Source organism: Cnephaeus nilssonii (assembly GCF_951640355.1).
Source record: "Cnephaeus nilssonii genome assembly, chromosome: 22".
Lineage (NCBI taxonomy): Eukaryota > Metazoa > Chordata > Mammalia > Chiroptera > Vespertilionidae > Cnephaeus > Cnephaeus nilssonii.
In genome coordinates this window covers 6,145,657-6,172,400 of record NC_137093.1, presented here as the reverse complement: position 1 = coordinate 6,172,400, position 26,744 = coordinate 6,145,657, and the positions used below count along the sequence as shown (strand labels likewise).

The 26,744-nt window shown below is 41.8% G+C and overlaps 1 protein-coding gene across 2 annotated transcripts in view; it reads right to left on the bottom strand.

The window, feature by feature from the left end:
* Positions 1–5,535: 5,535 nt before the first annotated feature.
* The window catches only part of TAOK3 (TAO kinase 3), a 142,952-nt gene continuing 121,743 nt past the window's right edge, over positions 5,536–26,744 (bottom strand). For both annotated transcript variants that reach the window (XM_079762499.1, XM_079762500.1), the window contains 5 exons: positions 24,186–24,389; positions 16,359–16,598; positions 14,045–14,257; positions 7,810–7,992; positions 5,536–6,765 (listed from right to left, as the gene is read on the bottom strand). In XM_079762499.1, coding sequence (XP_079618625.1) covers positions 6,604–6,765; positions 7,810–7,992; positions 14,045–14,257; positions 16,359–16,598; positions 24,186–24,389 — 1,002 coding nt within the window. In that variant the 3' untranslated portion in view covers positions 5,536–6,603. The remainder of the gene's footprint in view (positions 6,766–7,809; positions 7,993–14,044; positions 14,258–16,358; positions 16,599–24,185; positions 24,390–26,744) is intronic.

Genomic DNA, 26,744 nt, shown 5'->3' with positions numbered 1-26,744 from the left:
GTCTAAAACAGATACAGACTCAAATGATTCTGAAAAAGGTCAACAACGCAACCAAAAAGAGGTGAAGTGTGTGCACAAGAAGTTCACATAAAAAGAATGATACACATGAAAAGATATATTAGTAACCTGGGAAACAATGATCATCATGTTTCACCTATTAAATTGGAAGTGAAAGTGACCTTGCCCAAGGGCACCTCACTAGGAAGCAGGTGCTCCAGGTTCCGAACCCAGGTCTGGCCTCAAAGCCCAGTTCATAACCACCATGCCCACTTTAAAATTCTCTGCAGTTCAGCTTCCTCGTGTGAAAAATGGGTGGGGAGAGTCATTCTGCTGTATTTACCTCAGGGTTGGAGAACAATGATTTTTTGTTGAGATGAAGTGAATGAATACATGTAAATGATTAACTTGACCTGACTGACTGACAGAAACAAAGTCTACAAACAGTCACTTTCTTCAAAGCTGCTTCCTGTCTGGTCACAAATTTACCAAAAGCGTGTTTATAAGGGTCTAGAATGAAGAACACGGGTCCACTCTGTATCACAGTGCAGCTTTAGCAACCCCTCCAGACCCCAGTATTTCTAACACAACTCTGGAACCTTGGGAACTGCTCATCATTCTGACTTCATGGCAGAACATATGTAAACAGGACAATAATCTAGAAGGCCCTCATTAAACCCTGATTAATAGGCGAGACCAGATCTGAGAAACACGGATTGATATCTAATACTTAAACATTCACAGTACATGGCCTAAAACCTCTTCTTGATCAGGGAACAAGGGACTTCTGTTCTTATATTGTCTGCTTAAAACTCTTCCGTTTTCAGTTGCTCTGGGATACAGACCAGGTCCTCAACATGACCTGTCAGACTATGATTTCACCCCCGTTAGCCTCCCGAGCTTCCTGCCACTTGCCTTCTCATTAAACTCCAAACTTGCTGGCTTCCTCTCAGTTCCTTGAACATGCCAGGCTACTTCCAGATTTGGTCCTTTACAAGTGCTGCCTGTGATTCTGCCCTCTACACCCTCTTTCTTGGACAACATCCTCTTCACTTTCTCAGTACCTCTTAACTGACCTTCCGGAATCCTTCCCTGACTAGGCCAGGTTCTCTTGTACTATGCTAAGGCAACATTACAATTGTAACTTAAAAATACGTATGTGTAATTTTAATCTTTTCTATTAAACTGGACCCTTTATGAAGGCAAGGGGAACCAATCTCTGCCTTTTAACTGGACTGTCTAGAGACTGTTAATGTTTAATGTAATTATTGCTATGGTGAGATTTAGTTCTACCACTTTATTCTGTTTTGTTTGCCCCTCTTTTTCTTGATATCTCTGTTCTCCCTTCCCCGCCTTCTTTAGGATTATTTAAATATTGGAATTTATCTATTGAATTTGGGCTATTACCTCTTTGGCTTTTCTTTTTCGGTAATTGGAGTTACAATATACGTAACTGATTTTTCAGTCTGCTTAGAATAAAAATGGTACCACTTCATGTAAAATTTAGAAGCATGGCAATAGACATGTGTTTCAGAATAGTTCCAGGAATACGAGGGAGGAAAGTCTTACATTTATCCAGGCATTTGCCATTGGTTGCTCTTCCTTCATTCCCAGAGATTCAGGTTTTCTTCTGGTATCATTTCCCTTCAGTATGAAGAATTGCTTTAGCTTTTCTTGTAGATTGTCTGTTGGCAATTCTCAATTTTTCTTCATCTGAGAATGGTATTATTTGCTTTTCCACAACTCACCTGCTTTTATTCTTCAGTGTCTTCAGTTTATCTAGTTTTTAATTGTAATTAGCAGGAAGGATCTACACTGCTTTGCTAAACTGGAACAATAAAAATGTGATTTTTTATATCTTGTCATTTCTATGGCAAAACATATTAGGAAATTAGAATCAGAGGGTATATGGAGTTTTTATGGGGGCATGCTTTCAGTCGCTATATAAACAAATAATTGCAGAGGATGATAAATTCAAGAAATAAACTGACTCGGTTCATTAGACCTCACTGGTAAGCATTCTCTGATACCCTCTGTGACTAATTGTTGCAGCTCCTTCACAATCTTGGTAGCACCCAGTCCTTGCATTGTCATGCCTCGTCTTACTCCACTGTTAACTTAGTCTACTGCTGATTTACTTGTTTCAGTAGAGATTTAAACTATGAGCTCCAGCAGAGTGATCCCATCCATCTTTACTGCTACACTCCCAGGCACACAGTAGGTGCTCAATAAAGACTTCTTGAATGAGTGTATGCTGATCCTGGCACTTCTAATCCCCCTTCCCTACTTTTTCCTTTAGCTATAGCATTTATTACCATGTCAGATCGTTTATTATAATTATCCTGTTTTCAGTTTCCTCCCACCCCCACTGAAAGCTCTATTAGGGGAAGGATCTTAACCTGTTTGAGATACATTTGGACTGGCACCTGACATATAAGGTACTCAGTAAATATCATTGAATGGATCATTGCAAATCAAAGGTAAGCAGCCCTTACTAATTTGTACGATGAACCTGCAATAATTATTTTCTTTTTTAACTCAGGGGAGTTTAGTGTACGCTGAAATTATAGGACACAGTCTCTCTGTTGCTATCGCAGCAACGCTTTCATACCTGTTCTGCTGCCATTCTGGTTCTTGTCTATTCTCACTGCCTCCTCGTGAAGGTACTAGAGTTGACCCAGTGTGTCCCAGGTGTTGAGAGCAGGGACCCCCATTTCTTCCTTCTGGTCTTCCTTCCTTCTGGTAACTCTACCTTGGAACACATCACTGACAAACTTGTGAAGAGGGAAATTTTATAAAGATTACACAAGCTACCTAGACATTTTTCACTATGGAGACAAATGGATGAAACAGACTTCATGAAGCTTTCCTGCCTTATTAAAGACTTAATATTCTGCCGCGGGCCCCCGGATCCGGGTGAGCCTGGGCCCCGGGTCCGGGCGAGGCCGCGGGCCCCCGGATCCGGGTGAGCCTGGGCCCCGGGTCCGGGCGAGGCCGCGGGCCCCCGGATCCGGGTGAGCCTGGGCCCCGGGTCTGGGCGAGGCCGCGGGCCCCGGGTCCGGGTGAGGCCGCGGGCCCCTGGATCCGGGTGAGCCTGGGCCCCGGGTCCGGGAGAGGCCGCGGGCCCCTGGATCCGGGTGAGCCTGGCCCCGGGTCCGGGTGAGGCCGCGGGCCCCTGGATCCGGGTGAGCCTGGCCCCGGGTCCGGGTGAGGCCGCGGGCCCCTGGATCCGGGTGAGCCTGGCCCCGGGTCCGGGTGAGGCCGCGGGCCCCTGGATCCGGGTGAGCCTGGCCCCGGGTCCGGGTGAGGCTGCGGGCCCCAGGATCCGGGTGAGCCTGGGTCCCGGGTCCGGGTGAGGCCGCGGGCCCCTGGATCCGGGTGAGCCTGGGTCCCGGGTCCGGGTGAGCCTGGGTCCCGGGTCCGGGTGAGGCCGCGGGCCCCTGGATCCGGGTGAGCCTGGGTCCCGGGTCCGGGTGAGGCCGCGGGCCCCTGGATCCGGGTGAGCCTGGGTCCCGGGTCCGGGTGAGGCCGCGGGCCCCTGGATCTGGGTGAGCCTGGGTCCCGGGTCCGGGTGAGCCTGGGTCCCGGGTCCGGGTGAGGCCGCGGGCCCCTGGATCCGGGTGAGCCTGGGGCCCGGGTCTGGGTGAGGCCGCGGGCCCCTGGATCCGGGTGAGCCTGGGTCCCGGGTCCGGGTGAAGCCGTGCCCCCCCTGGGTCCGGCCGAGACCAAACCAGAGGGAGTCGGACCTGCATTATCACCATTTGTCCACCATCCAGAGCTGAGGGGTCAGTGCCGACATGTACTCATAAGGAACTGGTGGACATTGATATTGGGTCTCAAAAGAACTGTTGGTCCAGAAAGAAACTCACTACAGACTGATTTTTTGCCTGTCAGCATAACTATTATTGCCCGTCGCACATTCAATTCTTATAAGTACATCTCTAGTGACACATGATTTCGCTCATCTAGGGGAAATGATGAACAACATGGACTGATGAACAAGAACAGAACCAGAAACAAGGAGGCACCGATCAGACTATCGGGCCTCAGAGGGAGGATAGGGGAGGGTGGGGGGAGAAGGGAGAGATCAACCAAAGGTCTTGTGTGCATGCATAAGAGCCTAACCAATGGTTAAGTTCAACAGGGGGTTGGGGCATCCATGGGGAGGGGTGTGGGATGGGAATGGGGGGATGAGGACAAATATGTGACACCTTAATCAATAAAGAAATTAAAAAAAAAAAAAAGACTTAATATTCTGACTGACAGGATGACCTGTGCTTAGGAGGGTGTGTTCTGAAATCAGACAGGTCTCCATTCAGTCTCCACTACCACCACTTATCCTGGTCTGAGCTTATTTCCTCATCTGTAAAATGCTTAGTGTCCCATCACATAGTAAGCATAAGCAGGAAATACAGGTTATCTGTTTTTCATGGGTCATTATGAGTCTTCTTTCCAGCCTTCCCTTTATTATTTTCTGTGTACCTAACAGAAATTTCAATGAACTAAGCTGCTTAGGAAACCAGGTGATGACTAGTTATGGCTTTATGGTTGGGGTTAATCCACGAGGGTACATATTTTGTATGTTTTTAGTATACCTCTCTGCTATAGTTTATTATAGTGAACATGACTGGTCACATGTGTCTGTGATGACTCAATGTTCTGTAGAATATAAGAGTCATTTTCAGGTCATCATGCTCAAGTTAGATTTTTAATGTCCAAGACTTTGAACCCTAAGAATATGAGATCTTACTGAGATTGCCTTAACCCCAAAGCCATATCCTATGTTATATGTTTTACTACCTCATTGATGTGCACATAAAACCTATAATAATAAAAGCATAATATGTTAATTAGACCAGATGACCTTCCGGACGAAGCCGTGGTGGCGGGGCCGAGGCAGAGGCAGCCGCCGCTACAGAGGGGGCCGAGTCCCTTGCATGAATTTCGTGCATCGGGCCTCTAGTTATTCAATAAAAGCAGAATATGAGGTGGGGGTCTATTACAGTGGGATCATTTCAAATATCTGGCTCTGATGTTCTCTTCATAGCATGCCTTTCTTTAAGGGTGCCTAATTTCTCTCCTTAGCAATACGTACTTCTATGCACGACTGGCACATTGGTGTGTGTGTGTGTGTGTGTGTGTGTGTGTGTGCGCGCGTGCGTGCGCGTGTACACATGTGCCTTTTTCCATTCTTAAGGACAAAAAGGTGCCATTGACCACTTTAAATAGTGCAACACTATTTTCAGTCTCGTAGAAGAACTTGGAAGACACAGCTTTACCTGAGGATCTTGAATGGTTCTTCTCGGAGCAACCGGGGCTACGGAGAACGGTTTGTGGAGGGTGGCTCTCCATCTCAATTATGAACTGGTAAACCTAGAAGGGAAACTTCCTGCTACAATAACACAGCAAGGCGATGTGATGAACACTTTTATTTACAAATATAATTAAAAGCTCTGACAGTTATCATGCTCTTCCTTGGAACCTGAAAAATGTTTGTTTTTTAAAGTGCATGCAAAAGAAGTAAAGCCTTTTTTTTTTCATCATTTTTTATTGTAAGAAAATACACAGTTTGAAAGTGTGAATAATGCAATATTTATGACCAAGATATGGGACTTCGGGAGGGGAAGGGAAATAAAGAAAAAGATCAAGATGATCTGATTGAGAGACAGTGTTGAACTCCAAATACTGAATTGGAAAAAGGAGGGAGGTGGGGAGGAATAGGAGGAGGAAGTAAAAAAATTTGATCAGAGAAACAGTTAAAATACAATATGAAAATAAGTAATACCTCTCCTTAAATTCCTTCTATACACAAAATACACGATTTGCCAAAGCCCAATTTGTGCTACTGGGATTCTGTGAGCTCCTTAAGTGTATTCACATCCTCTGCAACAGCAGAAAATGATTATGATACAATCAGAATATGCTGAAGACAAGTTAAACTCTTGCCAGCAGGTTCTTAAAAATCACAAGATCTCTTCACCCCACCCCCCACCCCCCATCCCCAAAAAAGTAATAATATGTCACCACTGATATGTACATCACAATTAGTTTCTGTAAAATGTATCAAATTTTTCAATCTTTAATAAAACTTTGTTTTTTTTAATTCCTGATGAATAAATACCAAAAAAATAAAATAAAATAAAATAATGCAGCAGCTAGTTAAGGTGTAAGGCTGCGGATATTGTGTCTCTCTCCCCCTTGGCATTTATTATTATTATTTTTTTGCTTTACTTTCACAGATTGGTGGTAATGAGTGATTGCTTAGAGCAATATACATCCACATTTGTTGTTGTTGGTTTATTGGTTTTTTAAAAACTGTCTCCAAAGTTTTCACTGAAACATTTTAAATCACATCAATACTGTGACGTGTACTATGAGTAGAAGAGACGGCCAGGTTTTGGCCAGCACTGAAAGTTGACACGGGGGGAGGAAAGGGCCCCTGATGGAGTAAGAATAAACAGGCACTAGTCCGACACGATGTCAGTAAGAGTAAGAGAGAGAGAGAGTGAGAGCAACGCCCGTTAAAATGGGGAATGTGGTTTTGCAGGGTCTGAATTTTTTTCTGTTTTATTTTTATTTTTTTGTAAATGGCAAAAAAATTTAATCTCATCTATAGTCCTCCTTAGGAAAATCTAATGTAACCAAATTCCCAAATCCCATTCTGAGGCTCTCCATGTCAAAAGTTTCAATCTCTCGCTCTTGCCTTTCCAATAGATACTTTATTCTCTCGCTGCGTTCCTTCTGAAGGGCAGCCAGCTCTTCCTCAATCTGAAATAAGCACAATGAGCAGATTGTTAATAGAAAGGATCTCCCAACAGGCACCCACATGCACACGTGCACATACACCCACACATATGACACACAGACCCACAGGAACTCAAGAGTAAACTATATGGGGCAGGCGGGAGGCTCCTGTGGTACATGTTTTGTATCTAATCCATTATATCTAAAACTTGCTCACAAGAATAAAAATGCTTGGGGCCACCTGGGGCTATAGCTCTACCATTCTAGCAAGCTAAGCAGCTGGGCTGATGGAGGTCAGTGTCCTGTCTCAGCGGGAGAAAACTCAGGAGGAGGTAAAAGACACTCAAGCACAATTAGACTGTGCTGCTATCCCATAGAGAGCCGAATGCCCCCTGGGTCATCAGCAATTTAGTTCTAGAAAGGAGCTGGGATGGTAGTCTTCACGTTGGTCTCAGGGAAGTACCGGAAGTACAAATAACTGGTTAAGCAAATAAATGGTCAACAACAGCTTGGAGATGCTTTATGAAATCTTTTCCACTTCATATTCCTCAGCAATATTTAAAGCAATGAATATTTTAATTCAGATAACATTTATTATGCATGGCAATATCAACCTCTCTTCATTTCAATTTTTTAAAAGAGCCTTGCTGGTGGTTTCTTTTCATTTAGAAATAGCTAAAAATGAAAGCCAAATCTGCACTTGGCTTCCTCATGCCATTTAGCAGCCATGCTATCAGCTCGCAGTGCCTTTCACATGTCATATCAACTACCCAGGAACCCATGTATTCCTCCGGCTGGGAACGTGGGGGGTTTCCTAGGAGAGTAATAGAAAGAGCTTAGGCTCTGGGATCAGATTTATGCAAGTAACCTAACCACATTGAGCCTTAGCATCCTGCCTGTAGCATGGAGATTATGCCTACCTCTCGGGTACGAGGAGTGTAGAAGCAGGTAATAAATGAACAGTGTCTACTCTAATCCCTGGTACACAGGCAGGGCTCAACGAATGGCAGTTTCCAGGCTGTGCCCCGCCCTCCCCCCAGCTGCACAGGACCCACAGGACACTCCTACCTTCTGCTCAAGATGTGCTCTGCGCAGAGACACCCTCTGCTCTAGCTTCTGGAGCTCACGTTCATGTTGTGCCTCTGTTTGCATCTTGATTTTGCTCTGATAGGCGTTGAGCAGCTCCATTTCCTGCTGGAGCTGTAGCCTCAAGGCCTGGCATTCTGCTTCCTGAGCCTCATCTAGCCGTAACTGCGGGCACAGAAGACACACACTGTAATTCACGCCTCGCTTACAGCATGTAGTGACTACGGGAAGATGTTTAGGTGCTCGGATTGTAACAGGTCCCCTCAGAAAAAGAGAGAGATGTCCTGGGTACATCCAGAGTTAGGAATCAAAAATAGTACACTCTGCCCAATGGGCTACACACTTCTAAAAGCACACCCTTAAAACAGTCTTTCTTACACACACACACACACAACCATACAACCACACCAGCAGGAGTCAGGAATGCTACACACTCCAGTGATTAAACTTGGGGCTTTAGAGGCAGACGCCTGAGCCTAAACTCGAGCTCCACCATTCACTTAAGTGGGTCACCTTGGCAAGTTATGTAACCTCTCCCAGTCTCTCTCTTTTGTTTTTTTCATCTCAGGAAAATAAGTTCTAAACAACAAGTGTCTAAGATTGGTGTGAAGTTTAAATGAAAGAATCCATATAAAATCTTAAGGCCTAGTCCTTGATGTATTAATAGATATTGTTATTTTGGTTTTGACTAACCATTTCCATATTTAGGTATCTTTAATCCGAACATCATAATACATTTAGATAACCTCAGGTCTAAAAAAATACAATGATTCCACTTGAGGAATATACCATAGTGCCGTTATGCTCCTAGCAAGTAATGTTGGTCCCTGTGATTGGCTATATGTTACCCTGCTGGCCAGCCAATCTAAAACTCAAGTGGCTCAAAATCTCTTCCCCACAGCAGGTAGCCTTGATCATCTTAAGGGGCATATTCTGGTTTGAAGCAGTAAAGTCAGAGTGTAAACCAGCCTGACCGTTTCTCTCGCTTCCCTGTAGCACCTGAACTTTGTGTTTGTTATGCACGATGATACCGATCCTGTGTGGGGAATGGGCCCAGCCAGCCAGCAGAAATGACAACCTTTGGTGAGCATAGTTGAAGGTTTGGGGCCATGAGCAGGAGTATGTTTAGGGATGATGACCCTCCTGTCTCAGGCTTGGTTTTGTCTAGATTTGGCAAGCCCTCAGTTCGGCTGGGAACTCTGAGATTAGAACCCTTGAATTAGACATTTCTACCGAGTTTATCGGCACGTATCCATACACATAGACCATTTTGCCAAGATAGTTATCATTCACCTTATACTTCCTTCCCTATCTGTACAATGTTGAGATACAAAGATGAACAAGAGAATTACCAATATATCTCAATATGTTGATTGAGAAATGACTCTCTGAAATATTAGAATAGTTTTAGAAAGTTATTTGCATAGTGCCTTCTTAAGTGCTTTTGGAGAAATATACTATATAGCAAAATGAATACAAAATAAATAATGTAACCATATTTCCAAGGTGCTTCCCAGTAATTCATCTTAACCAGCTTTCACTGAAACCCACTAAAGAAGATCTCTCTCTTCTCATTTTCCCAGTGAGAAACGAAGGCAGAAGAAATACTAGACAAAACAACAGTCAATCTGCAGCAGGAACAGCCTTACAGATAAATGCCAAAGGGTTTACTGACCCAATGAGATTGTTATCAATTCCCTCCTGATATGGGAGGCCCCTTACCAATAAAGGGAATGAACGTCTGTTCATTTCTACTCATCTGTGTTAATTGCTATAAGCCCTGGCCACGTGGGGGAGGCTTCTCCTGTGGGCACTGGAGACCACTGAAGAACACGGCCAGCTCCTCTTACTTCTGGCATTCTATTATTAATGTCAGTAACTATGTTATTCTGTACCAGCTCTGACTCCACAAAAGTGCCAGTCTAGAAATCAGAGGATATTCCAGTATTTGCTATTGATCCCCCAAAAGCTGCACATACAAAATCCATCACAACGTTTTATAAGTAAAAGTAGAGGTAAATATCATGTCTGTTTTGTAAAGTGAATTAAACTGAAGAAAAGGATGTGATAGAGGCAGCATAACGTAGTAGTGGCCAAGCATACAGGCTTATAAGCTCACCTGAAAATAGGTTCAAATCTTAGCTCCTGCTCCAATTAGTCATGTGACCCTAAGTCAGGAGTTGGCACACTACAGCTCAAGGGCTAAACCTGGATTGCTGCCTGTTTTTATAAATAAAGTTTTGTTGAAACACAGACATGCTCATTCAGTTTGTATTGTCTATGGCTGCTTTTGTACTACAATAACAGAGTTGAGCAGTTGTGACAATGATCCTGTGCTCCACAAAGCCTAAAATATTTACTACCTGCCCCTTTACAGAGAACGTTTGCCATCTCCTGCCCTAAGCAAGTGGCTCTATTTAAATAAATCTTAGTTTCCTTATAGGTAAATTAGGATTAAAACAATAATGACTTCAAAGGAGTTTCACAAAAATGAACTAACACTTAGAAAATACTTAAAACAGTGCCTGGCACATGGTAAGCAGTCAGTAAAGGACTGTTGTAATGATCATCTATGTTTTTCTCTCCTTGCTGCTGCAGAGAAAAGGCTGTTTCTCTCCTTTTATCCAAGGGCAATCTTGAACCTACATTCCTGACACACTATCTCCCATCTTCTATAACAAGCGTTTAGTGAGCACTTGGATGCCAGGCATTGATGCAGATGCTGAGAGTACCAAGATGAACTAGACGAAAATCCTCTCAACCTTTATGTCCCTATCAACCCTCTCTCCCTCTCCTTCCCTCAGCCCCGCTGCACACCCATCTTGCACTCCTCATTCTGATCCTACTCCTCTACTTATTTGCTCACATCAAGGTCACTAATGAAGGCTCTTCCAAGCAGCGTTTGATATAGATTGCCCCTTTTCCCCTGAAATCTTTCTCTTGTTCTTCTGATACCACACACCCTCTTGGTTTTCCCTCTCTCCTCTCCTTTTCCAGGTACACCCTACCTTACTGGACCATTAAATATGGGTGTTTCTCAGGGCTTTGTTGTGGGCACTCTTCTTCCTCTAATCTCGCTTCCTAAGGAATCTCATCTATTCCAAAGACTCCAATTACCATCTGCATGCAAATAGTTCCCACAGCTGCACCTCTATTTCAGACTTCTCTTCTGAGGTCCACGCTAGCTTATCACCTAGACACATCTTCACCTGGATGTTTCCCAGGCCATCAAGCTCAACACGACAAATATTAATCATATTTCCCTTCCCTCTATCCCAATCTGCTCCACTTCCCTTTTATTATTTTTTAACCACTTAGGTAAATGGTAGTACCATCTACCATTTTGTTCAAACTAGAGACTTGGAGTCATCCTTAATACCTCACTCTCCACATTTAATCTGGTTTCTAAGTGCTTTCAAACCCATCTTTTGCCTATATCTCAAATTTAGTCACTTCTCCTTCATCCCAATGATCCCTCTCTGGTCTAGCTACCACTCCCTTATGCCCATATCCTTATATATCCGCCCTTGCCATCTCTCAGGACATTCTCCACATGTCACCAGAGTGATTGTTCAAAAAATGCAAATCTGACATTAGTCCCCTCCTTAATACTCATTAGTGGCTTCCCATTGCTTCTAGGATAAAGATAAAAAATCTTAAGAAAGTTTGCAAGCCCTTACATGACCTAGCCCATTTACCCTCATCTTCTTCTCACTTAGGCTTTTGCTTCTTCTCTACATTCTGAACATAATGGACTTGAATTCTAGAACAGTGCCACTGTCTTTCTCATCTTTAAAAATGCTGTTCCTTTTGCCTGGAATGTGCTTCTTACACTTCAGCTTAAATGATCACTGTGTCTGAGACCTTTTCATGTCAGCCTACCTCTCCTGGTTTACACTCTATTAACACACCGCACTTGCTCTGCCATTACAATGAATAGACTTTTCCTCCACTCTTATATCTGTTTATCTGTTTCCTCCACTCTTCTTCAGGTTCCATGAAAACACAACTGATGACTGTCTTATTCACCACAGTATCCAGGATGCCTGGAGTACAGTATATAAACACTCAATATGTACTTATTGGATAAATGAATGAATGAATACATTGGCTCCTATCCTCAGCCTAAGGACATGTTTATTAAGCCTTTCCCAATAAACAGAAGTCATTCTTTTAACTGTGTGTTCCTCTAGCTATAGTTCTTTCTCCTTTCCTCCACTGATGAAGATCTGGGAAAAGCATTCTCACTTACAGTTTCTCTCTCACATAATAACTTTAAAAAAATATATATTTCTATTGATTTCAGAGAGGAAGGGAGAGGGAGAGAGAGAAACATCAATGATGAGGGAGAATCATTGATTGGCTGCCTCCTGCACGCCCCCTAGTGGGGATCGAGCCCACAACCTGGGCATGTGCCCTTGACTGGAATCGAACCCAGGACCCTTCAGTCTGCAGGTTGACGCTCTATCCACTGAGTCAAACCGGCTAGGGCTCGCCTAATCACTTTTTCAATGCACTATCTCGCCTTCCATTCCCACCACTCCACTGATTGTGACAATCAATGGACAAATCCACTGCTAGGTCCAACTGGTCTTTCTGCAACATCTAAAATCAACTAGAAACGCTTGTTCTGGCTTCTGCGATATGCTCTCTCTGGTTCCCCTCCCACATTGCTGATTATTCATCTTCTTCAGTCTACTTCTACTCAGACCTCACATGTTGGTGTCCACAACTCTGTCCTTGGTCTCCTCCCTCTCTAATACTATCTCCTGTCCCTAGATCTCAGGTATTCCTAAAGCTACAACTGCCACCATATAATAATGATGCCTAACTTCTTGTCTTTAATCCTGACACTCTCTCGAACTCTAGACTTCCCTCTCTGTACCTCTCTACTTGGATACCAAGTTAGCTCAGATAACATGTCCACAACTCAGCCAATTATCTACCAGGCACCTAAACTTGCCCCTTCTTCTATTTATCTTGGTAAAATGATGACCTATCCCACTGTTATCAAACCTATCTTTCAATGGTCACTAAGTTCGATCTCTTAAATATTTCTATCTCCTAAATATTTCTCAAATCCTCCTCCTTCCTCCCCATCGCCATTAGCATGTTCTCTCTTAGTTCAGGCCTTTATTCCCTTTTTCCCCATGACTATTACAATAGCTTCCTAACAGGTCTCTTTGCCTATATGTGACACATTACTGCCAGTATCTATCACACAGATCTGACCCTTCGCTTTCCTTCTTAAAATAGGCTTCAGGGGCTCTCTATTGCTTCTACAATGGCTTTTGAGGATCTGACCTGCTTCCCTTTAAACTCCTGCCATATCTACTGATTGTTCCTCAAATGTGCCATCCTGTGTCGGGATTTTGAATCTTTGCATATACAGTATCCTCTGCTAGTAATAACTTTTTCTCTTGTCTGTTTGGAAAACTATTATTCTTTAAGTCTCATCTCCTTGTGAAAACTACACAGAATTACCAGGCAAGCTCCCATCTCTGGCTTACCAACAGTTTATGACCTATTTTAGGCTCCCACAATCCTCCTCCTTAAACTTTGGGCTCACACCAAAGTTCTTTCAGTCCCCAAATGCACACTTTACAACTTTTGGACCTTTGCTTATGTAGGCCCCTTTCCACGGAACCTGTTTACTGCAGTAAGTTTCTTCAGTCTTCTTGGCTCTCGATGAAAAACTTTCCCTAGACTAGATTAGTTGTTCCTACTTACCTTCCACAGCCCCCCTCACCTCCCACTTCAAAGCATGTATTATGCTTTCTTTTTATTTTATGTTGTCTCTCTAGCTCACCACTCTCTGAGCCCAGCAGGGTGCTGAACACAGATGCTAGTAAAAGTTTATTGAATGAATGTGTCTGTGCATCTTACTCATTTATGCCTGACATCGGTTGAGTAATTTTTGACGAATGAAAACATGGTATTATATGCCGTATCTATCACATCTTGCCCTCAGAGTCCCTATGTGCCACAGATCTGATTTAGCTTGGTATTCCTTGAGTTCCATCTTATAACACACACTCCAGCAAGTATCCGAATCGGCTTGGGTTTATTCAGCGTCGTCATTTCCTCAGTTCTCTGGGCAGAAAAACACCAATATCCTAAATTTGTGCAAGAATCATCTTGAGAGCAAAAGGCTGGGTCTTGAGTTTTCTTGATTCCCAATACTCTTGAAGCCATGGCACCAAACCTAACCACTTACCGCTTGAGAGGCCATCATTTCATTTATACTCTGTTCATACTGCTCTGCCAAAATGGCAAGTTTTCTTGTCTGCTCATCTTTCAGTGTCTTTAAGATTGTTTTGTGCTCATTCTTTGGAGTAACTTCCAACTGGTGATTCTTGAGTGCTTTATACTGTTTGGTCTGTACTTTGCAAGTGTCCTGAAACTGTTTTTTAATTTGCATTTCCATGGCCTGTGTGATAAAGTGACAAAAAGAAAATAAAGACACATCAGTAAATACAGGAAGTCTTCCATTGTAATGATACAATACAGGTGCTGGGACCATCTGTCTTTTTGTACAGTGACCCACACCACTGGTCAATAACAAAGAATACATATGACACAGCAAGAGTTAACTCTACCAATACTTTTGGTTTTATATTAAACTAGAGGCCAGTGTACAAATTCATGCACCACTGGGGTCCCTCGGCCTGGCCTGCGGGATTGGGCTGAAACTGGCTCCCTGACATCCCCCGAGGGGTCCTGAATTGCAAGAGGGTGCATGCCAGGCCAAGAGACCTCACTGGTGCACGATCAGGGCCAGGGAGGGACCGTGGGATGGCTCCAGGGCGTGTCTGGCCCATCTCACTCAGTCCTGACCGGCGGGATCCCAGCATCAAGCTAACCTACCAGTCGGAGATTCTGCCCCCTGGTGGTCAGTGCACGTCATAGCAACTGGTCGACCTGTGGACTGTCTGCCTCCTTGTGGTCAGTGCACATCATAGCGAGCGGTTGAGTGGCCTTAGCATATATTAACATATTATATTTTGATTAGTTGAACGGCCGACCGGTCGACCAGACACTTAGCATATTAGGCTTTTATTATATAGGATAAATAGAAATAATTTTGAATTTATGAATGGATGAAAATATGAATTGTTATAAGGAGATCACAACTCTAAGCAGATTGTGGCGTACTATAAAGCTCAGTTTGTTAAAAGTGTGTTCATTATTTTAATGGTTTCCTAGTCAAAATCCTTAGTGTCCTCTATTATTTGTTGTTTTCCCCTTTTTGTTGCCCCCCACCTCATTTCCAAGTAAGAAAAAAGATGACAATGTATAAGCCAGCTTTCACTGTTCTGTGTTTCCTTGACAATTACACTAAATTTCAGCATAAATAAAAAGGAAAAGTAATTTTAGTATTACCCCTGCCCCCTATTAAGAGGTTATACTGCATGTAGCAATATCAAATTTGCATTTTGGCAAGGAGAAGGTGGGGTGTATTGTAAGTCCAAAGGCATTCCATCAGTTTGCCTCACAATCACATGTGTATTTCTTGAACCCCTGGAAGAGCTGTGATTACAGGGATCACTAATTGGACAGGCTAGGATTTGGCTAGAGAGGAGCATGGCCAGAGTGATCGAGTGGTTCAAATCTGTGTCAAAACTGACAGTGTCTCCCTTGACATAGAGCAATAGTCTGGTCCAGTGGTCGGCAAACCGCGGCTCGCGAGGCACATGCGGCTCTTTGGCCCCTTGAGAGTGGCTCGGCGTTAGAACCACTTCTTCAAAATAGACTCGCCCAGGCCGAAAACCGACTTCTGCGCGTGGGCCACGAAGTTTCAATTGCACTGTACGTGAGCGCCCGCACGTGGTATTTTGTGGAAGAGCCACACTCAAGGGGCCAAAGAGCCGCATGTGGCTCGCGAGCCGCGGTTTGCCGACCACTGGTCTAGTCTATAGAGCCCATTTAGCAGGCAGCCACCATGATCTGGAGGCAGTTAGGGCCAGAGGAGCTCCATCTCTCTAGTGCAGGCACATCTAGATTCATTGTTGATCCCCATCAACATGGCAGATGTCACACTCTTTCCTAAAAGCTTGGTGTGCTTTAGTCTTTTTCAATACAGTCGTTTTCAATTGGTAGTGCTATTACCAATCATATGACTGGTCTGACAGATGAAACTTATCTGCCCTACACCTGCCAGGTAGCTTTCTTATTTCCTGGTTTTAGAACCATGGGCTGCTGGTGGTCCATGCATTACAATTTTTCAAAGGGCAGGTCACGAGGCAGTCAGAGAAATTACGTAACGGATATAAAGAAAAAGGGAAAGATCATCTTGTAGAAAGGCTTCCAAATGAGCCTGCCCAGCAACGTCTCTTCAGGAGTTTGTTCTATACAGATTCTTGTGCTTCACATCTGGAGAGTCTCATTCAGTAGATGCAGCGTCCAGAAATTTGTAATTTTGAAATGCCGCCCAGATGATTCTGACCGTCATCATCCAGGTGTAGGAGCCACTGATCCAGGCCCACTCTGTTCTGGAGCACAGACAGGGAGATACTTCCATTTCCTCTTACCTTTAAGTTTTTTGGCTGTTGCCGAAGTTCCATGACATGCTTTCTGTGCAGTTCCCTTTCCCGCCTCTTATTGTACTCCAGCTGGTTTTCCAGTTCAGTCTGGTGCTGTAGACGGATCAGATCCATGCGTAGCTTCTGTAACGTGTGCAGCTGCCGGTACTCTAGCTCTCGGGTGGACTCGTCATGCCGGATCAGCATGGCGTGCTCCATTTCCTTCTGGGTCCGCTTTTTATTCAGTTCCTGCGTTCAGGAACAAAAGATAAAGGGAGAGAGATGAACGGAGACAGACTGGATGGAATTCACAACTGAGTGAGGGAGGGCAAGGAACAGCACTATGAACGCTCTTAATTAAACCTACTAGGGTTTGGCGGCATAACCTAATGAGACTAGATTAACAATCCCTGGAGATTTAGGTTCTGTTTGCGGGGCCACCATTTTTACAAGATGGGCAACTTCCCAGCCATCACAATGACTCTACCTGTAAAATGGGGATAATTCTACCCAAGCCCTTCTTACCTCACAGAGCTGTTGTGACCCTTAATTAGATGGTGTGACATGCACAGGTCTAAATACACGTTTCTTCAGTTAAAACAGTGGTTCTCAACCCTGACTGCCCATTACAATTACACGAGGAAGCTTTTAAAACCTAAGATGACTGAATCCCACAACCTGAAATTCAGATGATTGTCTGGGGTGGGACCATGACATCAACAGTTTTAAGGGTTCCCCAGGTGATTCTAATAGGCACTGAGAATCACAGAAGTAAACTGATAATGTCTGCAGTGTTCTTATGGGAAAATACCTTTTTTTTTTTTCGGTATGTATCAGAAGTAGGCCAATTATCTATTTTTTTCAATCTCAGTGTTCACGGCATGCTGAGGAAAAGCAGAGATCTCTCTCATCTTGTACATTATAGTCTGTTTGATCATTTCTAGTTCTAATCATTCTGTTCTTACCACTTCTGCTCATGTCTCTCTCTTTTGTTGAAGTGGGGAAAGAAAGGAAACTAGAAAAAAAGGAGGGATAAGTTCAGTGAAATTTTTTCATTCACCAGTTCAAGAATATTTCCTGAATGGCACTGTATCAAAAATCTGAACCATGTGTTCTGGGTGCATAAAAATGTTTACTAAGCCATGCTGTCCTCAACTAGGGAACTGTATTAGACATGTATGAAAGTATATGTTCAGCTCACAGCTAAATGAATCAATTTATTTTCTCTACTAGGAATTTGAAATTGAGATTCATAAACAGCGAATCTTTACGTACAGCTAGAATGGAGGGGCATATAAAAACTACATATGTGGTAGCCACCTGCTGCTATGAAGGCTGAGTGATTAGAGAAAGCTGGGCTTCAGAGCAAAAATAAAAAAGAAAGAAGCAAGAAGTGCAGGGAATATATTGATGCCCAAGTTCCTGACTGGTTCTAAGCACTCCTGTAGGTACAGCTGTACTATTGCTATTGGGTTTTATGAGACATTCCTATATTTCCGTAGTAAATTCCCTGCTTTTGGCTTAAGCTAGCTCAAATAAATTTTAGTAAAATGTAAACCAAGAACCTTAATTCATACATGGAAATAAGTTTATGTATAAATTTAAAAAAAAGACAGAACAAGGCTGGAAGTGCTAAGTGCTATAAAACAGGTAAAAACCTTATGCTGTGAGATTTCTGAAAAGTGTAATATTACTACTACTTAAAAAGGCCAAGGGGAAAGATTTTGAGCTGGACTTTAAGTTAGAATGATAGGTTGGCTCTCTTCTCTAATGGGATCCACTATGGAAGAAAATGCAAGTCATTTATTTCATATAATTATCAATAACATTTGCATATTAGTGTGGATGAGAATATCTTGCATACCTGGGCCTTCTATTCTGAAGAGAAGTCCTTTACACAGCATAGCCTCTATTTCTGGAGCAAAGTCACTAATCATTCATTAATGTATTATACAAGTTACTTGTTGAGCATACCCTATGCGTCAGGCACTGTTGTAGGCACCAGGGAGAGAGCAGTGAACAAGCACACCCCTTGTGGAGTTTATTTTCTAGTGGGGAAATATCAGAAGTGCAATTTACATTTGTTTTAAGGAATATAACATAATATCCCAGAGCATCTCCCTGTATCTCCTCTTGCTTTTACTTTCCCTTGTTTTATTTTTCCTCTTTGCCTGGGCCATCAAATGTCATCTTTTAAAAACCACTAACTGGCCCCTAGGTGGCACTAAAGAACAGTGAGCCCTTCCCAGAGACTAAAGCTATTCCAGTCCATTGACCAAGGGAAGCCAAGGAAAGTCCTTGAAATGGGTAAATATCCTGTTCCTAAGTCACTATGTCATGTTGAACCTTTGAGTACCAGGTCTCCCAATATTGGGCACTTATACATTCCACACTTTCCCAAACTGAGAAGTCCAAACTGCATCTGAGCTGCCCAGAGCTCTGAACCCCCTGTGTGTGTGTGTGTGGTGGGGGGTGGGGGGGGGGGAGGTAAGGGGGGGGATAAAAGATCAAAGCAAACCATACTTTCAGAAGAAATCAAATATCAAACGCTTCTTTTTATGTTTAATGGAATGCTACAGGATGTTGTTCATCAGAAGTACCTGGGTTACAAGCTATTCGTCTTACCCAGCTAATTTTGACATATACTAAAGTTTGAGAATTAATGGAAAAATATTCAGGGTGTAAGTCAGTTTCAGCTTTTCCACCGACTCATGGACAGCTCTAGGCAAGTCTCTTAATCCATGTTTTATTTTCCACAGGTGTAAAGTGAGGATAACTTTTCCACCACCAACTACCATTCTTGTGAAGATGAAATGAAAAAACTTAAGAAAATGCTTCAGAATACATAAATATGTCATTATTATTTTTCTCTATTCAGAAGTTAATGTCTTAAAACTAGTTTTTATAAACCACATGTCTTAAAACTAGTTTTTATAAACCACTAGAAAGTGAAATAAACATGATACTGAAGTGGCTTTTCTGTTATAATAGTAGGTTGTTCCCTTTACCTTTAATTCATACATCTGAGTTGCTGAGATATAAGATGGTAGGCTGCCTATAATATTTTAAAACATGGGGGGAAAACATTACCCAGTGCTGTGCCTACATAATAATGTGGAATGTGCTTTCAAGTTTTAAAAATGACTACATATATTTTAATCCTAACTGCAACCCTATGAGGTGTTAACATTATAAGGCTTTACCCCTTTTATACATGATAGTAAGGAATTTGGGAATTGAGAGACTAACATAAGATCATATAAGTTCTATAAAGCAGAATTGAGGCTAAAAGTCAGGTTTTTAGATTTTCGACATTTTCCATTAAAAGATGTCCCAGTGAAGGCTTACATTTTTCTGTTTTATGCTTTATCAATCTGTGGTACAATATTGGGAAGAATTCCTCTGTGCTAGCTAGACACTGCAATGGATGCCTCATCTGTACCAATGACATAATTTAAAGTAGAGCCATGCCATGTGCACACCTGTAGCTTATACAAATTCAACAAAGTAAACAAAGAAAAAATAAAAAAACAAATGTCATGGACAGTTGATTCCGCCCATCAGTGTACTCAATGTACATGCCCTGGAAGAAGTGTGAAATGGGAAACATCCTCTACTTTAAGCATCTCGCCAAGTTGAGTTTGAGCTTAGTACTGAAACGGGTATTTTCACATACCATGGCCCCTAAGCACATCACCAAACTTTATGTGAATGTACCTCCTGTGTAAGATGTGGGTCCAGGGTATGTCCCCTAATCAACCCTTCGTAACTGTGGCCCAATCATTTTATTTTATTTAAATTTCAGTGGAAAGTGCTATTGACTTCTTTAAAAGCAGTTGTCCTCATGTCCACTGAGGTTGAGTAAGAACTAGAATTCAACATTTTTAATGGAGCCCTATCTGGTTTGGCTCAATGGATAGAGCGTTGGCCTGCAGACTGAAGGGTCTTTGGTTTGATTCTGGTCAACGGCACCTGTCTGGGTTGCGGGTTCTATCCCCAGTAGGGAAAGTGCAGGAGGCAGCCAATCAATGATTCTCTTTCATCTCTGAAATCAATAAAAATATATTTTAAAAAAAGAAAAAATTTTAAGTGGAGATGCTGTTAGCCTAAGACATTTAATGCTTTCTTAGTTTCAGTTCGTAGTTTCATAACTGCTTAGAAAACAGTGGGCATCTGTGTGCAGTGATAATAGTGGAAGAGGCTCAACCTAGTCTATGTTGATCTTTTAAAAATGGTTTTAATAATTAAAAGGATTGCTAATACTCAATTTTGGCAAAGATACAGAAAAACAGGTACTCTTTGTTGGTGGGAGTATAAACCCTTTCAGAGGGCAATTTGGCAATATCTATTTAAAAATCTACATGTATATACTCTGACCCGAAAATTTCACTTGTGAGAATGTACTGTACAAAATACTTGCATATGTGTAAAAAGATCTCTGTACAAAGATGTTCTCTGGAGCATTGTCAATAATACTGTAAAACTTCAAAATATCCACTGAGAAGTACCTCATTAAATAAACAATCTCATAGCCATACTAATGGTTGAAAAGAATGAGGCAGAGCTGTATGTCCTAGATAGTAAATGAAAAAAAAAAAAGTTACTAAACAGTATAGTGGACATCTGGGGTTTCTTTGGTAGGTTCAGTATCCTTTCCCCTTCTTTTAAGTCTCCCCTTTTCCCAAAATGCTATTCCACCCTTTCTGGAAGCAGGGATTAAAAGAGTAAGCACATTACCCAATCAAGTTCTCTCTCCTAGAAATCTGAATTGGAAGCAACAATGAAACAAAAATTAAACATGGTTGGAGGAGATACATTCAAAAGGTGATGCTTTGAGCAATGTCCATTGGCGCTTGCTCTCTGGGTCATGAACGTTGCTTTTCCAGCTTGATTCTTCCCTCTTTTCCAGTGTGATTTTCAGCTCTGTCTTCTATACCGTTATCCTTCCAATGAATTCCTTCCCATGCTAAATCAGCTAGTTTGTTTCTATTGCTTTCAAATCAAATACACCTCTGATACTAATGTAACCTTATTTTTGTAAAGTTCTATATAATATGTGAGAGTTCTATATAATATATAAGCTTTATGTATGCATACATATGTACATAAAGAAAACTGGAAATATGTGCGCAAATTAATGGTGATTGTCTCAGGGTAGAGATTGGATAGGATGGGAATATCAAGAACTTTCATTACTCAACTTTGTATTTTTTCTATATTTGTATTTTTTCAATGTTCTTTGATTATTTTTGCAAACAGAAAGAAAAACTGAACATTTTTCATGAAGAAGGCTCTGGAATAAGACTAAACAAAAGAAAATCTAAATTCTTAAGAAAAATACCCTCATAGAGCTATTCTTCGCACAGTTGGTTAGAACTTGATAGTAATCAAGTCATGAATATAGTTTCTATCATTTTGGGGGAATAACTGTCTTCTATAGCTTTTATTGGTAATAACTGTCCCCTTAGCCTCAGATTTCTTCCAAATATGTGCTATTAGAATAACTAATAATTGCCAGATGAAAAGAATCCCAAACATGTTATTTCCAACTGGCTATTGGACTTTTTAATTTAGACATTTTTGCCTTCCAACAAACTCAGCATGCCTAGTACTGCATTAATCAGTTTCTTACCAACACCTTTCTAAGCTCTGTTTCCATCCAAATCTGCATTTCCCCAAGTCTTAAACCTTAGAAATAACTTTGATTCTACCTTCATATTTTCTCTCATATCTTATTGTATGCCAACTCCTGCTTATTTTATACTTCAAAATATGTTTCAAACCCACCTCTCTCTCTTCTTTTGAAAAACATTTTTTATTGATTTCAGAGAGGGAGAGAGTGAGAGAGCTAGAAACATCAATGATGAGAGGGAATCATTGATCAGCTGCCTCCTGTACTGGGGATCGAGCCCACAACCCAGGCATGTGCCCTTGACTGGAATCGAACCCGGGACCCTTCAGTCTGCAGGCCGATGCTCTATCCACTGAGCCAAACCAGCCAGGGCCCACCTCTCTTTTGATAGCTACCACCACCATCTTTGTCTATAGCCTATTTCCTACCACCAGATCTCTTTGTTTTTCATTTATTCCCTCTAATCCAGTATTTCTCAACCCTTTCCCCCCATTACTGTCCCCATCAGAGCCTTTTTAGATTTCCCCTTCCCTGACCATCTCTACCCCTTAAATGTTAATACCGTGGATATACTGTGTATCTGTTTATGTACTGTGACCCTTCAGAGGGCCTCAAATTGTTGTTATATCTAAGACTCCTCCCCTACAAGAACCATTTTCACCACCCCCTGAGAATTCATGCTCTAATCAAACTGGGCTGATCTCACTATAGTAAAATTTTAGCCATATCACTGCTTGGCTCAAAAATGTTCAGCAGTTTCTCCCTCTTCCAATAAGATGAGAGAACACAGATAAAGAGCCTGAGCCTGGCTCATAATTGTGGTCAATAAGTTTGAGTTTGCACTGCCCTTTTCCTTGCCATTTGAATACTATTGCTCTCCAAAAAGTTACGCCAATCCCCATTCCCATTAAATGTACCTGAAGTGCTTGTTTCCCTCATGCAGGCAAACACTGTTTTTTGTTTTTACCAAACTTGCTGTTTTTACCAATGTGCTAGCTCATTTGTGAGGTTTCTCTTTGATTAAACCAGGTTACAATGATTTCCTATTGAACTTTGTATCTGCAACTGATTCACATTCTCTATTCCTCATCTCAGTGAAGAACATCCCATTCATCCAATTTCCCGGAGTAGAAGGTTTGAAGTCATTTTTGACTCCTCCCTCATCTAAAATTCTCACACCATTAGGTCCGAACTATTTTTAGTTCTGCTTCAGAAATGTCACTCAGATCTAATCTTCACAAGCTTATATGAATCTTATAGTATTGGGCTAGGGAAGATATATGCTAATTAAAAAAAATCTAACCTCTCTCTACCCCCATTGCCTCTTCCAAGTAGAACTAGAGAAGAGCATCCTAGCTGAGCTCATTGTACTTGACTTCTGACCACTCCAGGTTACCCTCACACTGATGCACTCATTCTTCAAAATAAAGCAAACTCACCATCACTCTTCTGCTTGCAAACTTCTGGTGGCCATGCAACTGCCTTCAGACTAAAATCTAAATGCATTGGCTTAAGAAACAAGGCCCTCCACATTCTGCTTCCAGCTACTCTTGTTCTGATGCTGCAGTCCCCATACCCAGACACTCAACATCTCATCAATCACTGAATCCTACAAGCTCTTTCATGACTATATGCCCATGATACTTCATTTACATGTCTATTACTATTGTACCTAATATGTTCTATTGTAATTAGTCTGTTACATGTCTGTTTCACCTCTGAGTCTTAGGGCTACTTGAAGGCAAGGAGGACAGCTTCTCGGAAGCCCTGGTGTCTCCAGCATGGCTTGGCACAGAGGAGGCGCTCCATAAGTGCTGGATGACTGAATGAGTGAACTTGATTGTAGAACATCGTATTATTTTTTAAGTGTTTGATGTGGAGTCACAAAAACACAAGTCTTTGAAAAGCAGGCTGAAAGCAAGTTATTTTACTTCTTTTGATCCTCCACTGCATGATATGGCTTATAATGAGTGTTCGATAAAACTTTATAACATTTATTTGGAAAAAGTTGATTTCTTGTTCTGTAAATGGGCTTTCTCTTATCAGTGATAAATTCATTCCCTGGCTCTTTGTATACCTACTTTGTGTCAAGGTCCTACGCTGAAGACTAGAAAGAGCAAGGATATAGGAATGAAAAAACAGTTGTGATCCTCACAAGGCTTGCTGTCCCATAAGTAAATGACAATAGTTAGGAACATAAATACCTCCCGAATGTTCTGCTGCTCCACCTCGTGCCGCTTGATCATTATTTTCCGCTTGAAGAAACGACAGTTTTTGTCGTAGTACAGTCTCTGCTGAGTGAGAAGGTGGGCTTCCTCTTCGGCCTGTGTGTGCTGCAAGTTTTCTTTATGCTTGGATATCCGCTCCTGCTTTTCTTTCTTGGGTGTGCTATGGTCCTCATTCATCTCCTTCACAAGAAAAAAATAAGGGGGGAAAACCATGCCAGTCTCATCAGCCAAAGAAATTATAATAGTTTATTGCAATGGTAGATTAAATTATTTGGAAAGTAAATGAAAATGTAAACAAGGCTGACTTGATATTGCCTCCTTCCCCCAAACACACACACACACATTTTTAAAAATCAATTAATTGAATATTAAGTGAGAGGAAGACTTGTTAGTTTCCAAGTCTCCGACTTCTCAACTGTCAGAAATTATTTGTTCACTCATCAATCAAATACATATTTACTGAGTTCCCATCATGTGATAGGCACTGTGCAAGGCTTAAGGATACAATGGTGAACAAAAGGACATGATATCTACCATCATGGAGCTTTTCAGTCTAGAATAAAAAACTAAACAAAGAACCCTATGAACTAAAAATGACTGTGACAACTACTTTGAAGGAGAGTTCTTGGTTCTACAAGAATGTTTAATAGAAACTATTGAACCTCGGTAACAGCTGAGCTGAAATTTGAAAAATCATAGGCATTAACCAGTCAAAAGGAAAGGGAAGAATAATCTGGGTAGAGGAAATAGCATATGCAAAACCATTAGGGTGGGTTAATTGAAACATGGTATGTGTATGATCAAGGAACTGAAAGGCCAGAGTGTGGTGGAGTGTTACATGAGATGAGGCTGGACAGACAGACAGGACCGTTAGGTTAGAGGCCTAAAAGGCTGAGTTAAGGATCTTTAGGATAGGGGAAATGGATTTTATATGGTGGTGGGTGGTTATCATAATGATATGCATTTCAAAAAGATGACTGGCTGCTTGTGGAAAACAGAATAAAGAAGGCCAGAGTGTGTCCATGGAGACAGCTAGGAGACTAGTGCAAAGGTCCAGATGAGAGATGATAGTAGCTTGGACAAAGGAGGTGGGGAAAAGACCAAGAGAAGTAGACAGGTTTTAAAGACAGGAGGTAACTCTGCAAATGTCACTCATTTGAATTTTAGGGAAAAACAGTCTTCATTTGGAATTATAAGCCACCTATATTTTCAAAAGGACAAAAATCATTAGTATTTCAGCCCATAATGGTAAAGAGAAGAAAGCAGTGAATCAGAACAGTTAAGAATATGTTAATCTCTGGGGAAAGTAAGATGACCACTTTTATGGAAAGCACCGGGTACTCTTCTTTGTTCATACTGTTCCATTGGACAAGCTTGACCTATAACATTTGGTTAACTACTCAGTGAAATCCCCTTTAATTGCTAACACCTCTTTTATTTAAAGTTTTGTGATGCAGACATCACACACTATTTAGATTATTTTTGTGCTTAGTCAAGAAGTCCTTGTAAATCAACTTTCCTGTTCTAATGAAGTCTTAAGTGAAATATTAGAATCAACAAGAGCATGTGCTGTTTCCAACATGGAGTAGGCTAGGATCACAACAGGAAAGCTGGTGACTCATTTCTTAATACCATAACTTTACTACTAGGTTTAGCATTAACCACTACATTGCACACCCAAATTCAAATATGTTCATTAAAATTCTCTTCAAAATCATGAATAAATTATTTTTGGACCATCCATCATTTTGTATTACCCATGCCCCTGCTATCTATCATTAGTGGGAATCATGGAGATTGTTTTGTCATTTCAAGGACAATTCCTTTAAGTATACCAACATCTAAATATACATGTCACTTTAAACAGTGTGAACCAAGTTTTACTTCATAAGGAGTAATACTAGCTTTGCACAGAAAGGCTTATTGAGGCCATCTCAAATTGGGTTTAGGCCCGTTTTTCTTCATGAGTGTGTTGAATGACTTGTAAGTTCAGGCCTGTAGCCTCCTGCACTCATAAATCTGAGCATGGTGGACTCCAAACAATCTTATGTCTAAAGACTGAGTGGGGACTCTTGAATGCTGTTCTGTGGCAGAATCTTCTAAAGGCGGAACTCATGCAATCTCCAAATGCTTTAGTATTACAAGAGCTCAAAATGGTGGCTGTGGTCATATTGTATGACCTCCAGAGCATGAGTAAACATAGGGTGTTAGAAATAGGAAGACATTTGCAGCTGAGAAAATTTCTTACTTAAAAATCAAGCTTATCTCTGTGATCCAGAAACATCCTTCTATTGTGATGCAATAATTATGCTCAAGCAATAACTAAGAGAAAATGGAGAGAATGTGAACCTTCTTAGTTGGACTATTTTTCTCTACAGCTTGGTTTTCTAGACTTTTTGGTGTCAGAGATTCTTCCTATTCAGGCAGTGTGGAGCAACTACAAGTTTCTGTCAGGCCCAACTATTACCAGTGGCACATCTAGGTGGGACCAAAGATCCCGAGGCCCCATCCCAAAACACTTGCTTTCACTTCCCA